The sequence below is a fragment of the Microcaecilia unicolor genome, chromosome 6 (genome assembly GCF_901765095.1).
Source record: "Microcaecilia unicolor chromosome 6, aMicUni1.1, whole genome shotgun sequence".
Lineage (NCBI taxonomy): Eukaryota > Metazoa > Chordata > Amphibia > Gymnophiona > Siphonopidae > Microcaecilia > Microcaecilia unicolor.
The window spans coordinates 285,507,651-285,523,883 of NC_044036.1; the positions used below are offsets into that span (position 1 = coordinate 285,507,651).

General features: G+C 44.7%; 1 protein-coding gene across 2 annotated transcripts in view; it reads left to right on the plus strand.

Annotated features, from left to right (window-relative positions):
* Positions 1–16,233, plus strand: part of VAV2 (vav guanine nucleotide exchange factor 2) — a 362,905-nt gene that overhangs the window by 218,986 nt on the left and 127,686 nt on the right. For both annotated transcript variants that reach the window (XM_030207689.1, XM_030207690.1), the window contains exon 3: positions 4,854–4,912. In XM_030207689.1, coding sequence (XP_030063549.1) covers positions 4,854–4,912 — 59 coding nt within the window. The remainder of the gene's footprint in view (positions 1–4,853; positions 4,913–16,233) is intronic.

Sequence of the window (16,233 nt, forward strand, 5' to 3'; positions counted from 1 at the left end):
TTTATTGTCAGTGGAAGAAAATGAACAACATAAACCAGAAAAAGATGCAATATAACAACAAAAAGCATAACAGCTGCACATCAAACAGAGGTACCATCAGGAACAGATAGTAAACAATTAAAGGCCCTCAATAAAAGAAAGTCAAAGGAAGCAAATAAAGTAATGGCCATGTGCCACCCATCTCCACTGAAACTTTTTCCATACCCATACTTCTACCCTCACTCAATCCATCCAACACCTTATCCCCACAGCCATCTAACCATACCAATAAAGTATCATATATACACTCAAGCACTCACTCCCCCTTCTACCCACCCACCCCTTAAGGGAAGGGCACGAGCTTGTCATAAGGACCCATCTCCTGTATACATGGTCAAAAACTGACCCCACAAAGCTACATGTTGTCTTTGGTGATAAGGGTTTCAAATTTGGCTAATTCTTTCATCTGTGCCAACCACTGAGGAAACAGAGGATGGTCTGCAGATGTCCAATACACCAAAATTAATTTCTTAACCAGTAACAAAGCATTATAAATAAACCTGCATTGAGGTATGGACAGGCCTTAGAGCTGTAGAGAATCCTGACAACCGAGCAGCAAAGTCCCATAATCCCATTCTACTTGGCAAATCAAAGTGCTCTCAATCACCCACAGGGCTTTAGGCCAAATATCAAGGGTGTAGCATTCCAAGAAGGAGTAAACATAAGAGCTTGCCCATGTTAAATATCTGTGGAGGATCTTAAATTGGGTCTCCTGCAAGTCAGCAGACTTAGTAAAGGCAGTAAGTACCTAAGAGCCTAAATTTGGCTTCCAGAACCTCCCTCCCACATTTTCCTATGTCATTGGTATCCACATGTACCAAGATAGCTGGCTCCTCAGCACTATCTAAAATCCTAACTAAGTGATGCATGAGGTTTGCCACCTCACACTAGGCAGGCAAGTGACAAGGCGATCCTCACGTCCACCAGATACCCAGCTATCTACTTGCCTAATGATCAAATCACCAACTACAAAAACTGTTCTAACTGTTGTATCCTGGGCAGAAGCTGCTGGAAACACATCCTCGGTGTGAGATGGTATTGCATCCTCTGGTGGGCAGGGCCTAGCTACAGGATTACTTCCTACTTCACCAGGGTGATGCTGTTCTTTTAGAAGACCTCCCTCCTCCAAGGCAGAAATGTCAGTAAACAAACAAGTAACTCATTTCAGTTTACAAACTATTCAATCAGGTTTATGAGGTTATTAAACTTAGCCTTAACAGAGTGATATTGTGATGCCCAGAGTCATCCATCTCATACGATAGTTTTTAATCTGAATTTAAAGAACAACTTGCTGGGTGTAAGAGGGGAACACATTTTGGGTGTGCAGAGGATGAGAAATACCAGATAGGGGATGTCATGGAATTCCTAGCACCCACCTGGGGCTAAACCTGCGGCCACCAAGTGGGTCTGTGCCAGCACTGCTCAGGCCCACTACCATTTGTGCATGTACTCTACTCTGGCATACCCTTCCTCCCACCTTTTGGGTTATGCTTGCCTCTGGGCGAGTCTCCTACCCGCAACTTAATTTCCTAGTGGTTTCTCAGGATACTGGGGCCACACTTCTAGGGCTTCCACACTTCCTAGAAAGCACCCGCAGACCCAAAACACAAACCATCAGGATTCTTAGTCAGTCCAGGACAAACAGAGCTAATAAATGAGTTGATTTATTATCATAACATGTTAGAACAGTGAACAGATGAATAAGGTGTAATTACCAGACAATAACAAGTAAATTAAACAGGAATCAATATTAAATTAACTAAACATTTATTCACTACCTGAGTTAGTACCTGGGGAGTTCAGGAAGATTAACTGTTCATAGTCATTGAACAGGGTCTCAGTATAGAGGTCTGTACCTTCCACACTCCCACTCTGAAACTAAAGATTTCCAGCAGATTCAATCAGAGCCCTGAGCATAAATACTGAGGGGCTTCTGACCAATAGCAGTGCAGATTACTTCTCCTCAGCTTAGGTGGGAAGAAGAATGTCACTTCTGTAACAACTTTAGAAACAAAGGACAGTCACTATCTGCTGGCCAAACAAGGAAAATGCACATCATAAAAAATAGCTATACAATTTACAAGCAGGAAAATTCCCTGTTTTGCCACAGGGGGGCAATGGATGTGAATGATCCAGTAGAGAGAGTGACAAAGGTAAACAGGGCCGGAGCAGAAGATATAGTGAAGTAGGGTAGTAGAGCAATGGACTGAGCACCGGGGTGCCAGAGTTCAAATCCCACTTGCCCTGATGTTCTTTGTGATCTCAGGCAAATCATTTTATTTCACATTGCCTCAGATACCCATTTAGATTGTAAGCTTTTTGAGGCAGGGACATTTTGTACCAGAATATTTAGCACCACTGTACAGTGCTGTGTGTTAGCAGATTTCTGAGCTGTGCTCTTTAGTCCATGTCCACTTTCATCTCAGAGAAGAAAGCAAAAGATGATGTTTGACTGTGCTCTGTGCACACTGGTAACATAGTAACATAGTAGATGACGGCAGAAAAAGACCTGCATGGTCCATCCAGTCTGCCCAAGACAAACTCATATGTGTATACCTTACTTTGAATTTGTACCTGTCCTTTTCAGGGCACAGACCGTATAAGTCTGCCTAGCAGTATTTCCCGCCTCCCAACCACCAGTCCCGCCTCCTATCATCGGCTCTGGTACAGACCGTATAAGTCTACCCTCCCCTATCCTAGCCTCCCAACCACCAACCCCTCTTCCCCCCCACCTGCTCCGCCACCCAATTTCAGCTAAGCTTCTGAGGATCCATTCCTTATGCACAGGATTCCTTTATGCATATCCCACGCATGTTTGAACTCCGTTACCCTTTTCATCTCCACCACCTCCCGCGGGAGGGCATTCCAAGCGTCCACCACCCTCTCCGTGAAAAAATACTTCCTGACATCTTTCCTGAGTCTGCCCCCCTTCATGGCATTCTGATTGTTTACTGAATCTCACAAAATATCTCACACATCTCCAACCATTGGCTTCTAAATTCTATAAAGCAGGGCGTTCAAATTTGTGCATGCAGGTTATACAGTAAGGTGAAATGCGTGTGTAAATTAATCTAATAATGAGGTGCTAATTGGTGTTGACAAGCAATAATAGGCCATAAAAAGCCTTAATTGGTGCTAAATGGCACTAATTAACAGTTACACATATAACACAACACTGCACATGTTATAGCAGGACATTTTTGCAAATCACGTTCATGCATATTCATTGTGGATATCCTGAAAACCTGACTGGCAAGGGGTACTCCAAGACTGGACTTGGGGAAACACTGATTGTAGCGTACTATGCCATACTTTGTATTGTTGTTTGAATATTTTTACTGCTGTAATTGTCTATTGCTTATGTTTGACTTATTCTCGCTGTACATCGCCTTGAGTTAATTCCTTCAAAAAGGCAGTAAGTAAATCCCAATAAATAAATAAATAAATAAACTAACTGCCCTTAGTATTCTAGAAGCTGTGCTTGCAAAATCTGTTACTTGCAACTTCCAGAGGGGTGTGGACATGGGAAGGGCATGCCCAGGATGAGCTGGCGCAGGTTATTAAATACTGTCACTTACATGCATAACTGACATCAGGTAGGCGTGTGCATTTAACAATTCAGTGATGTAAATGCTCACCAGGTCAGACTGACAGTGATCTGGGCTCCCAGGCAGTAAAGGTCATGGGCCTCTTACTACCTATCAAAAGTAATTAAACTAGATGGAAGCTAGGGGAGCCCTTGGGCATTGCCATTTTGTCCCAATGGTCAGTCTGCCCTTGGTGCTAGCTGATGCTTAAAATTACATGCGTAAACAGACACTTACTCTAGTATTCTATAATGACCATTATGCACATAAATGCTGTAATAGAATTCATGCTTAGAACATTCTATCGGGATGCCTAACCTTTCATCCTTTCTTGAATTTATCTCTTTAATTCCCACCTTGGGAGATACGTTCGCTCTATTTCTAGTAGGAATGGCCACTATACAAGTGAATTCCACACATGCAGGGTAATTCTGTAACAGGGTGCCCAGTATAGGTGCTGGCTATGGTGTCTATTTTAAGCCTATTCAATAATAATAATAATAATAATAAAAAAGTAGATACCTTCTTTTCTTTATGTAATACCAGTGTAAAAGACCAAAAATGCATGCACATTAAAGCATGATCTCCTACACCAGCTTTAAGGCTGTTGTAAATGCTGGTACCTAGATGTTAGCATGTACATGATGGAGAGCTATAATTTACATGCGCACCTGTGTATTCTGCCCATGCACACGCCCAGTGGGGAGGGAGAGAAGCTCCATCATTACACAACAGTGACATTCTGTTTGTGAAACCAAAGATGCATTTGGGTCAGGGTCCTGGGGGAAGCCAGGGGATGGTTACAAAACTGGACGTTTTGAAAATGATAAAAACAGTTTCCTATGTATGGAAACTCTTAGGGCCCTGTTTACAAAGGCACACTAGCAAGTTCTAACCATGTAGATGTCCATAGGAAAATTATAGGCATCTACATGGTTTGCGTGCGCTAAATTTTAGTGCTTGCTAAAAATGCTAACATGCCTTTGTAAACAGGACCCTTAATTCTATAATCTCTGAAAGAGTGAGTTCATTTGACCTGGAAACCCAGAGAGACAGGAAGAAACTATTGAGTAAAAAAAAAAAAAAGGTAAAAAAATAATTTAGTTCAAGAAGGTGATATGTTTCTGCTCTATTTTTCTTTTATGATTTTTGTTCTTGTGTTGTGATTGACACTCCTGCCAAGTGTGTAGGTACCTATATAACACCTTTATCTTTTGCTCTATTCAGGTGATAGCTGCAATCTCCCGGCTTTCCCATCACAGCATTGCACAGAACAAGGGAATCAGGTAAGAAACCTCTCGTCTTCTCCTCCAAGGGCTCCATTCTGCAGAATTTGGAGACCTGTAAAAATGAATTATATGCAGGACTAAATCTCTGATAGAAAAAAAATCAAATAATCCTCCTTCACACTTTTCCCCCTGGTGAAGTTAAATATATTTTCTTTAGTGCAAGGAAAAGTGGTGCAGGCTGAGTATCTCCAGATACTTGGCCATTTAGGGGGAAATTTTATAATGCCATTTGTATGCATTTGAACCATTATACATGTATAAAATGCCAATTAAAAATTACCCCATATGTACAAGTAGACATCATGATAAGAATGCATATATTATTATGTGACTCTTGAGCGGGCTTGTTGGGGAGAATTTTGAGTAGTTGTGAATTGCGTACATACTGTATGAAATGCACTTGCTTTTGTGCATATTTTAGGCACAAACGTGTAGTCTTTAAATGTCTGCGGCTCCATTTTACCCATGATTTCTGCAGCTCTTCAGGACCAGTTTTATAAAGGCGTATTTAGATTGTAAGCTCCTTTGAGCAGGGACTGTCCTTCTTTGTTAAACTGTACAGCACTGCGTAACGCTAGTAGCGCTCTAGAAATGTTAAGTAGTAGCAGTGGCTTAGCAAGGGCGGGGCGGTGGGGGCGGTCCACCCCGGGTGTCATCGGGTGGGGGGGTGCTCCGCTCCCGCTGCTCCGCCTTTAAAAAATTTTTTCGAAGCGCCGGAGAGTGGCAGGCAGCGCGGCGCACCTCGCGTCTGCCCTGCTGCTAGTAAAGAAGATCTCGCTGACGTTGTTGTCCTTCCCACACTGAGTCCCGCCCGCCCTCGGGGTAATAGGAAGTTGCCTCAGAGGGGGGCGGGACTCAATGTAGGAAGGGCGACGACGTCAGCGAGATCTTCTTTACTAGCAGGGCAGACACGAGGAGCGCTGCCTGCCACTTTCCGGCGCTTCAAAATTTTTTTTTAAAGCAGGACAGGGTAGGAGCAGCAGGAGAACGGATCTCAGCTGTCGGGTCGGGGGGGGGGGGAACTCAGAGGGGAGAAGGGGATTGGGGAGGGGAGGGGTGGGGCGCTCAGAGGGGTGCTTAAAGGAGATTAGGGAGGGTGGGAGAGCATCAAGGAGGGGAGAAGGGGATTGGGGAGGATTGGAGAGGGGTGGGGCGCTCAGAGGGGTGCTTAAAGGGGATTAGGGAGGGTGGGAGAGCATCAAGGAGGGGAGATGGGGATTGGGGAGGGGTGGGGGACCTCAGAGGGGTGCTTAAAGGGGATTAGGGAGGGTGGGGGAGCTCAGAGGGGTGCTTAAAGGGGATTAGGGAGGGTGGGGGAGCTCAGAGAGGGGAGAAGGAGATTGGGGAAGAGTGGGGGAGCTCAGAGGGGTGCTTAAAGGGGATTAGGGAGGGTGGGGGAGCTCAGAGAGGGGAGAAGGGGATTGGGGAAGGGTGGGGGAGCTCAGAGGGGTGCTTAAAGGGGATTAGGGAGGGTGGGGAGAGAGAGGGGAGAAGGGGATTGGGGAGGGGTGGGGGAGCTCAGAGGGGTGCTTAAAGGGGATTAGGGAGGGTGGGGGAGCTCAGAGAGGGGAGAAGGGGATTGGGGTGGGGGAGCTCAGAGGGGTGCTTAAAGGGGATTAGGGAGGGTGGGAGAGCATCAAGGAGGGGAGAAGGGATTGGGGAGGGGTGGGGGAGCTCAGAGGGGAGTTTAAAGGGGATTAGGGAGGGTGGGGGAGCTCAGAGGGGAGTTTAAAGGGGATTAGGGAGGGTAGGGGAGCTCAGATGGGTGCTCAGAGAGGGGATGGGATGGGGGGGAGGGGAGTGCTCAGATGGGAGAAGGGGTCTGAAGCTGGAACTGGGGTCTGACAAGGGGGCAAGAGGGAAAATGGGTCCATGCCTGGGGCAGGTGGGAGAATGGGTCTGGGGCTGAAAGGGGGGGATGCAAGGCATGTGGTGGATGAAGGGGACTGGAACTGGGTGCTGAAAAGAGGGGGCAGAGAGAGAGGGGACAGATCCTGGATGGAAGGGGGGCACGTGAGGGAGGGCAGACCCTGGACGGATGGGAGAGGGAGGGCAGACGGATTGAAGGGGCAGAGAGAAAGGGCAAATGGTGGGTGGAAGGGGAGAGAGAAAGAGGGCAGACTGGGGCAAATGGTGGATGGAAGGGGCAGAGATAGAGGCCAGATGTTGATGGAAGGGGGAGAGAGAGATGGCAGACTGGGGCAGATGGTGCATGGAAGGGGCAGAAGTGGATGGAAGGGAGAGAGGGCAGACAGTGGATGGAAGAGGCAGAGAGAGAGAGAGGGCAGACACTGGATGGCAGAGAGAGAGAGCGAAGACAGATGCTGGATAGAAGGAAAACAGTGAAAAGATGAGGAAAGCAGAAACCAGAGACAACGAACTGTAAATATATATATATTTTTTTTGCTTTAGGATAAAGTAGTATTGTAGCTGTGTTAATAAATGTTTATAATAGAACATGTAACTAAGGTAATCTTTTTATTGGACTAATTTTAATACATTTTATTTTCGGAGAACAAAACCCCCTTCCTCAGGTCAGGATAGGACACTGTAACAGTACTATACTGAATTGACCTGAGGAAGGAGGTTTTGGCCTCTGAAAGCTAAATGTATTAGTCCAATAAAATGATATTATTTGTTTTATTTCTATTTGTTAATTTGTAAAGTGGTGATTGGTATTTGTTAGTTTTTTCAAATTTACATCTGCTGTCTTTATATTTTGCACAGTACTAGAGGACATTTTCTGTTTCTGTGGTGTTGCATTGTATGCAGAGTCTGGCATCGGGGGTTCAGTTTAATTTTTGTCTAAATAGAAAGTTTATGATTACTTATTCTATAGTGGATTAGGGTGTATCTATTTGTGAAAAGACATGGCTTTCGGTTGGCATTGACTGTGCAGGATCGACGATCTGTACTAATCTGTCTGTTTTCGTTTTACAATAGATGAATTGATGTTCTAGTGCTCACTGTAGTGTTTAAGATGCTTTCCTTTTCCTTGTGTGACTCGTTCAAATTACTGCTTATGGTATGGTAGAATTGCTCTATAGGTCCTGAGTGTTTTGTATTCTCGGTATGCCTAGTACTGGATTTCGGGGGGGATGTTAAAAAATGACCGGCCCCGGGTGTCAACTACCCTAGCTACGCCACTGAGTAGTAGTAGTAAAGGCGTATTTCCAAAGCAACTAGTAACATTGGGGTTTACTAAGGGGCCCTTTTACTAAGCCATGTAAATGTCTACACGCGCCCAACGTGTGCCAAAATAGAGTTACCGCATGGCCCTTGTGGTAATTTCATTTTTGGCGCGCGTCCGCTATGCACGCCTGAAAAATATTTTTATTTTCTGCTGCACATCAGCTATGCACGCCGTGGCATTTGGCGCACGTAGGTCATTACCACCTGCTTAGCGCGTGAGACTTTACCATAAGGTCAATGGCTGGCAGTAAGGTCTCAGACCCAAAACGGACGTGCAGCAATTTTCATTTTGCTGCACGTCCATTTTCGGCAAAATTTTAAAAAGGCATTTTTTTGCAGGTGCGCTGAAAAATGATTCTGCGCGCGCCCAAAACACGCTTCTACACTACCGCAGGCCATGTTTCAGCGCACCTTAGCTGTGTGCTAGTGCCGACACAGCCCATTCACTTTGAATGGACTATGTCAGCAGTGCCGCGTTGAAGCCGCTAGTGAGGCTTAGTAAACAGACCCATAAGTGTTTTGAAAATGAGCCCCATAGGCACTTATGTACCTTTATAACATAGGCCACAAATGAGCACCTGCCTGACCTCTCAGTGTACACAAATGTTAATTGTTTTAATTGATTATTGGATAAGGGATCTCCCAGCAGAGCTCTTCAGTTTTGTTCCTTGACGTCAATAAAAAGGTCTGTTTTCAGGAGAACCCAAAATATTTGCAGAAACTGTCTTTATAGATCAAATGTATGCTAATGTATATGATGATTATTGATTGTGGGTATCCTGAAAACCAGACATCTATGGACCTTGAGGACTGGAGTAGAGGTAGCAGACATTTCCAGCAGGGTGAGGTCTGTTTGAGGTAATGTAAGTCTGCTTTTAAGAACAGCAGAAAGGCTAGCTAACAAATGACAAAACCTGCACAACTCTGTATTCTTCCATCCTGATCTGTTCTATTTTTCTATAGCAAATTACTGTACTCCAGAGAGGGCAGGAGTGGGAGTTAACAAAAGAAAAAGATGGAGTACGCCTTGCTAAATGTTTGTGTGGCATTAGATGCAGTCTTGTACTGGAGCGTGGTTGGGTTTAGATGGTATTGTTGGGTAAAGCTGGTCTTTGGGCAAGGTCTTGTATCTAGCTGGACTGGGGCTCAGGCTCAGGACTTGTGGATTAACTTGGGAAAACAATCTTAGATTCAAGGTTTATGATTGACTAGATACTGTAAGTTTTGATACAGACTTTGGACATAGGATAATATGAATATTGACTTGGAATCAATGGTAGGAAAGTAAACAACAGAGAGAGACTGACAGTTATTCAAAGCTTAGGGGTGTATACATTCAAGGTGCATGTGTTGCATAATCCCTCCCTTCTCCCTGCCGCCACATCTCTCCCTTCCCAGCCCCACAAAGCTCTTGCAATTTCCTCCCCCCCCCCCCCATGCCTTAAAATCACCTCCAGTCTTCACCCAGGCAGTGCCAGCAGCACCGAGGCTTTCTCTCTGAATCATCCCGCCCCTTCTGATGTAACTTCCTGTTTTCTGAAGGGCAGGGCTGTTCAGAGAGAAAGCCAGTTGCACATTGTAGGCAGCCTATGAGTGCCACTGGCACTGCCCAGGCAAAGACTGGAGGTGATTTTAAGATATGGTGGGGGGGGGGGGGGGGGGGGGGCAGGGATAGCATGAGACACACACCCCTGTTCAAAGTACCTGGCTAGGCCACTGCAGCTCATGTCTTCAAATTGCTAAAGAAAATATTTCCTTAAAAATGAGCTTGAACCCATCAAAACTGTTTAGCATAAGTTGCCTTCTAAAGAGCTAATTGTGTCCAATCTGGTACTTAATTAGTATGTTAATTCTGTTGTCTGCATGAAAAGCTATCAGACAGACAGCAGGGGATGGCACACCCACAAAGCTGCTTCATAATGCAACACATTAATGTCCTGGTCTGCAAACTCCTCCAAGCTCATCTAGTCAGATCCACTGACTGATTAATTTGCTCAATGAAATCTGTCTCTTCTCCATCTTTTGTATTACAGAACATGATGGATGCATTTCTTCTACCCCTAAAGAGCTTCATTCCCAAGCAGCAATTAATGATAAACCAGCTAAAAAAAAGTTTCTTCCTAAAACACTGGTTTTGAGAAGGAGCTGTGGGAATAAGGAAACAATGTGCTCGCAAATTCACTATTCTTAGCACATGTATCATGCTTGATGTAACACTGGCGATAGTATAATGAACTGAAATCACTATGACTGCAGATCTTCTTATAGCAGGTGATGCATGAGGTCTAACATTTTGAAGCTTCATAACGCACACACTCCATTTAATATATTATTAGTGTATATTTGTGACTGATGATCGGCTAATAGAGAAGATATATACAGGGTTCTCTAACTAGAAAGAGGAATGTAGAAAGAGTCTCCAAGGTTCTGACTGAAGATTATCATCAAATAGCCTGTGTACTTGTAAAGCAGGCAACCATTTTTATCCTACTTAACTTTCCCTCTGAAAACTGGTATGAAATAGGTCTGCACCAAGAGCAGCCAAGAGGGATAACATAGTGCATGTACATATCAAAATTTCACTTTTGCTAGATAATTTCCTTCACCCACTTAAACGCACCTGCTGTACAGGAACGCCTCCTGACAGCCTAGTGTGCTATGAACAACTGAGCACACTTTTTTAAGCAGCAAGGCAATTTTCTGATAAATGGCTTTTACTCATTGCCTCTAACACTACCTGCAAAATGGAATAAATATATTTAATCTGATGACCAGATTAAGACAAAAACTGTTTTCATTTGAAACCCAGAGGTACAGTGAGAAAAAGGGACTTGCCCCAGGGATCATAGAAAGTCTGTGGCAGTCCCAGGACTTCTCACCAAATGATACAGGGCTTTTGATTGGAAATGGAAGAGAGGTGGCATGTAATATGTTTAGATGCTGCAAAAAAAAAAAAAGAAGCACAAAAGAGCTTTCAAGAGTTGAGCAATGGAGAGTTCTTTAATTTGATTGACCTGACACTGGCCATGTTTCAGCGCATACTGCGCCTGCCTCAGGGGTCAAACTGATACTCTCAGCAATGTCAAATGAGATCTAAAATGTTTTTTTTCGGAATAGCATTGCATAATAATAAGGAGCAAAACAAACGCGTCCATATGTCACTGTGTATGGATGCGTTTGTTTTGCTGTTTATTATTATGAAGTGCTATTCTGAATGACCATTTTGGATCTGTCATGCTTGGAGGAGAAAAATTTAGAGTAAGCCCTGGTACCATGGAGAGAGCAGCTGAAGAAGCTCCCAGGGCTCTTTACCTAAACCAACAACCGTTCTCCGAAAGTTGAGCTCTCAGGTTCTGGCAGCCAGCAGAACTTTGATCCACAGAAAGGAAAAACAAGGGGCAAGAGCGGCTGGTCAGGACAGGTAGTGGTAAGACAACTCCAGGCACAGGTATGGGCCGGCAGACGACAAGCAAGGCAAATCCAGGTCCAGGAAAATGTTAGGTCAGGCAGAAAACAAGGCAAATTCAGGTTCAGGCAATGGTCAGGTCAGGCGGCAAACAAGGTAAATCCGGGTCCAGGCAAAGGTCAGGTCAGAAAGCAATCAGGAAAACAACACAGCAGCCAGGAAGGACAAGCCAACGAACCTGTTCCTGAGGCAAATTGCTAGAAGTGAACTGAGGTTTAAATACCAGCTGGAAAGAGGCGTGTCCAGTGGTTCTCCCGTATGTTTGGGACTCTGTGCCTTTAAGAGAGACTCGGGCATGCGTGCACAATACCCACACCCTCCACTGAGTCCGACGCTGCTGACCATGCGGTGGAGCAGGATGCCACCGTCCCATGTGGCGGGCAGGAATGCCGGCACCCGGAACCATCAGCTGCGCGCCGGAGAGGGCCAGACCCTCAGCATGGGAGCGGCCCGGCAGAGCGTGAGGAGGAGGTTGGTAGGTTGCGGCAGAAGCCGTGACAGGATCTTACTTCACATTGTTAAGAGTATCAGTTTGACCCCTGAGGCAGGCGCAGTGTGCGCCGAAACACGGCCTGTGTCGGGTCAATCAAATTAAAGGACTCTACATTGCTCCACTCTTGAAGGCTCTTTTATGCTTTTTTTTGCTGCTTTGGTTTGTGTATTTTTGGACCCTGTTTTGCTGCTTGATATGTTCAGATGCAGAGTGCAGTGAATCATAACATACTCCCTTTGATATTTGTTAAGAAAAGCATACCATTACTGCCATATCTTGTAGCCATTTTATGGTCATGTTTACTTTTTGATTGATTGGAGGTCATTTCCATTTCTTGTTAACTGCTAACCAATCTATTTTCCAATTGGCTACTGACATACCATCCCAGAATATTTGGTGATTATTTCTTTTCCTGTCTTGCCGAGTTTACTAATATCTTTTGAAACAGACTTTTTCTGTGCAGTACTTTATGGGACCTATCTCAATATGTCATAATTTAAAGGTGGACCCTTTACCGTCTCTTAAGTCCCAAAGATTATTCCCTCAATCCTGGTAGCATGGACTCAAAACGTTTCTGTGTGGCACTGCAAAATCGGGCTTTCACAGCAGAGACTGATACAGCAGTTTTTCAGCTGTTTCAGCCCTGGGTAGATAGTGGTAGGTCACATAAGGACAGGATCCATTGTGTACATATGTGTGCATGGTACTCAATCCAGCTTATTTTCGAAAGAGAAAGATGCCCATATTTCGAACTAAATCGGGAGATAGGCGTCTTTCTCCCGTGGGCGAACAAATCGGTATAATCGAAAGCCGATTTTGGTCGTCTTCAACTGCACTCCGTCGCAGGAACTAACAAAGTTGACAGGGGTGTGTCGGAGGTGTGGCGAAGGCAGGACCGGGGCGTGGTTATTGGCTGAGGAGAGATGGGCGTCTTTAGCTGATAATCGAAACAAGAAGGGCGTTTTGGATGAGAATTTGGTCCGCTTTATTTGGACCCTTTTTTTTCAGGTCCAAGTCCCAAAACAATTGCCCCAACTGACCAGATGACCACCGGAGGGAATCGGGGATCACCTCCCCTGACTCCTCCAGTGGTCACTAACCCCCTCCCACCAAAAAAACCCACTTTAAAAACTTTTTTTCAAGCCTCTATGCCAGCCTCAAATGCTGTAACCACCTCCATGACAGCAGAATGTGTTCTATCCTCTGACAGCCTTTCCCTGGTTCTGATGTGGCTCTCGGGTGAGTGTGACACCTTTTCTGTTAATCGCACTGCAGAGTCACATCAGCAATGCATTGTGGTGGGTGTAGGGTATTGGGCTCCATGATTCCACTAGCTTGTGTTAAATGCTCACGATGTTGGTAGTTGGTAGGCTCTACTCCCATGGTGCTTTCCTCCCTGCTTACTGGATCAGAGTGTGCCCTGTTTTGTTTCCGGTAGTCCATGAGGTAGTGGCCATTTTTGTAAGCCAGTTTTAGATCCCGTTCATGTGTTAGCCACGCTACAGAACTTAGTTCTTCCCTTGAATGTTGCTGAAAGAGGGCATTGTACAGCATTCTGCCAACTCGGACCTACTGCTAAAGAGTCTCCCTGGTACTGAGATTAGCAGTAGGTCCGAGTGGGGCAGTGGGGCACAACCTCTGATCTGCAGTTAACTGTGAGTAAACATGCTTATTCCAATAAAGGACGTTTTCGGAGAGATTAGTCTTCAGGTGTCAACTGGTGTGCCAAGGTTATACAGCAGCAACAAGTCCTAGAGGCCTGCGTGTATGCAGGTCCCTGGAGCACTTTTAGTGGTACCGCAGTGCACTTCAGGCAGGCGGACCCACTTGTGCTGGTAAATGGGAGGCCTCCAAAACCCACTGTACCCACATGTAGGTGCCCCCTTCACCCCTAAGAGCTATGGTAGTGTTGTACATTTGTGGGTAGTGGGTTTTGGGGGAGGGGGGTTAGGGGCTCAGCACCTGTGGTAAGGGAGCTATGCATGTGGGAGCGTTTTCTGAAGTCCACTGCACTAGGGTGTCCAGTTGGTTTCCTGGCATGTCAGGGGAGTGAGTATACTACGAATCCTGGCCCCTCCCACGATCAAATGGCTTGGATTAGGACGTTTCTGAGCTGGGCGTTTTTATTTTCCATTATCACTAAAAAAAACAAACGCCCAGCTCAGAAATGACTAAATCCATGGCATTTTGGTCCGTACAAACAGTATTTTCGAAATGAAAGATGGACGCCCATTTTTTCCAAAAATACAGTCTGTCCTGCCTCTTCACATACCCGTTTTCAGATATAGACGCCCATGGAGATGGGCGTTCGCGTTCTGTTATGCCCCTCAATGAGGTCAATGCATTTAGTTGATGGTGCTGATGTTGTGTATGTGCTTGCATTTGTGGGTGTGCCCCTTCCAAGAGTTGTCCAGACAAAAGTTAACTAGGTCAGCGAGGCAGGAAATTTGAAAGTTAAGACCTGCCTAGTTAACTTTCAGAGTTAACGAGGCAAATATATTGAATATCATCTCAAAACATTATAAAATATAACAAAATATATTAGGATAAACTAGATAGGAGACATAGGGGCTCATTTTCAAAGTACTTAGGGCTCCTTTTACTAAGCAGCGGTAAGCCCAACGCGGGCTTACTGCTCGATGTACAGGAAGTACCGCCGGGCTACTGCAGCAGCCCAGTGGTACTTACCATCCTTAGCGCGCCGTCATTTCTGGCGCTACAGAAATGTATTTATTTATGTAATGCCGGAGTGTACCCGGCAGTAATTGGGCAGTTATGCGTTCTGCCTGGTTACCGCTGGATTAACGCAGGAGCCCTTACCACCATCTCAGTGGCAAGACTTCCCTTTTACCAGCTGTGGTAAAAGAGGGCCTCTGTGCGCACGTAAAACGCGCCAATGCCAGTGCTGGCCCCCTTTTTCCACAGCTTGGTAAAAGGGGCCCTTAGTCTTAATTAAGGTTACTATGGAACTTAGTAAGTCTAAGTACTTTGAAAACACGCCTCATAGGATTTAATCCAGCAGAACCAAATAAAAAATCCAGCAGAACCAAATAAAAAATTCTAGCTAGCACTCCTGCTTTAAACATGTTCATCTTCCTTGAGGAGAGATCCCAGTTCTATAAATTATCCTTCCATTTTGTTCTAGTAGCACAACTTCTTTCTGTGCTGTGTGCGGTGAGGAAGTTGAGTAGAAATCAGTGACTCTACATTGCCACTAGAGAAGACATCTTGCTAGAGTAATTTATTTTTCATGCACTGGCCTTACCTGACAGATTCAGCCCGTGTAAGACAGTGTGGTTTATAATGTCCCAATAGCATCAATTGTGTGTGTCTGCCAGCTTCTGTAATGGAGCAGTTAATATTGTGCCTGGGCTCCTTTGAGCCACTGCCTCACTGTTCCGGTAAACACATTTGTACATTTTGCATGGGTGGAAAAAAGGAGAAGTTATTTACTTTCCACTCTTTTTGATCAGATGCTGTCATAATGTTCGTTGACAAGTCATATCTGACCCATTAGATCCTATCTATTTTTGTTATTTTAGTCACAAATGTAAATACTAAAAATACCACCTCCGACCCATGCTGCAGAGATTAATTTTGTGTGGCTCTTCCAGAATATTATTTCCAAAATTAAAAAATTGGGAGAAGAAAAACAAATATTTAAATTGCCTGGATCCTATCCTATCATAATTAAATTGTGTGGTCCAGGTATGTGTTAATTTAGTGACTATATTAAAGGTCCTACATACTGAGCTTTGGATATCCTCTTTTTCTTTGCTTCACTTTTTTGCTGTTGTCTACACATCCGTGAGATCTGGACGTTCTCCTTCCTGTTTTTCTACATTGTTGAAGGAAACATAATAAATCCATGGAATCCCGAATATATGATTTAATATGTGGGAACAATGGTTATAAACACATATCCATATATTGTGAAAGCAGTTCCAGTATCTAAGAAGAGTACTGATAGAATTGAAAATGAACTTGTAGAACTATTGTTAGTAATATGTAATTTATCTTTAAAATCAAGCATGGTACCGGAAGATTGGAGGGTGGCCAATGTAATGCCTATTTTTAAAAAAGGTTCCAAAGCTGATCCGGGAAATTATGGACCGGTGAGCCTGATGTCAGTGCCAGGCAAAATGCTAGAGACAAAAAGAACAAAAT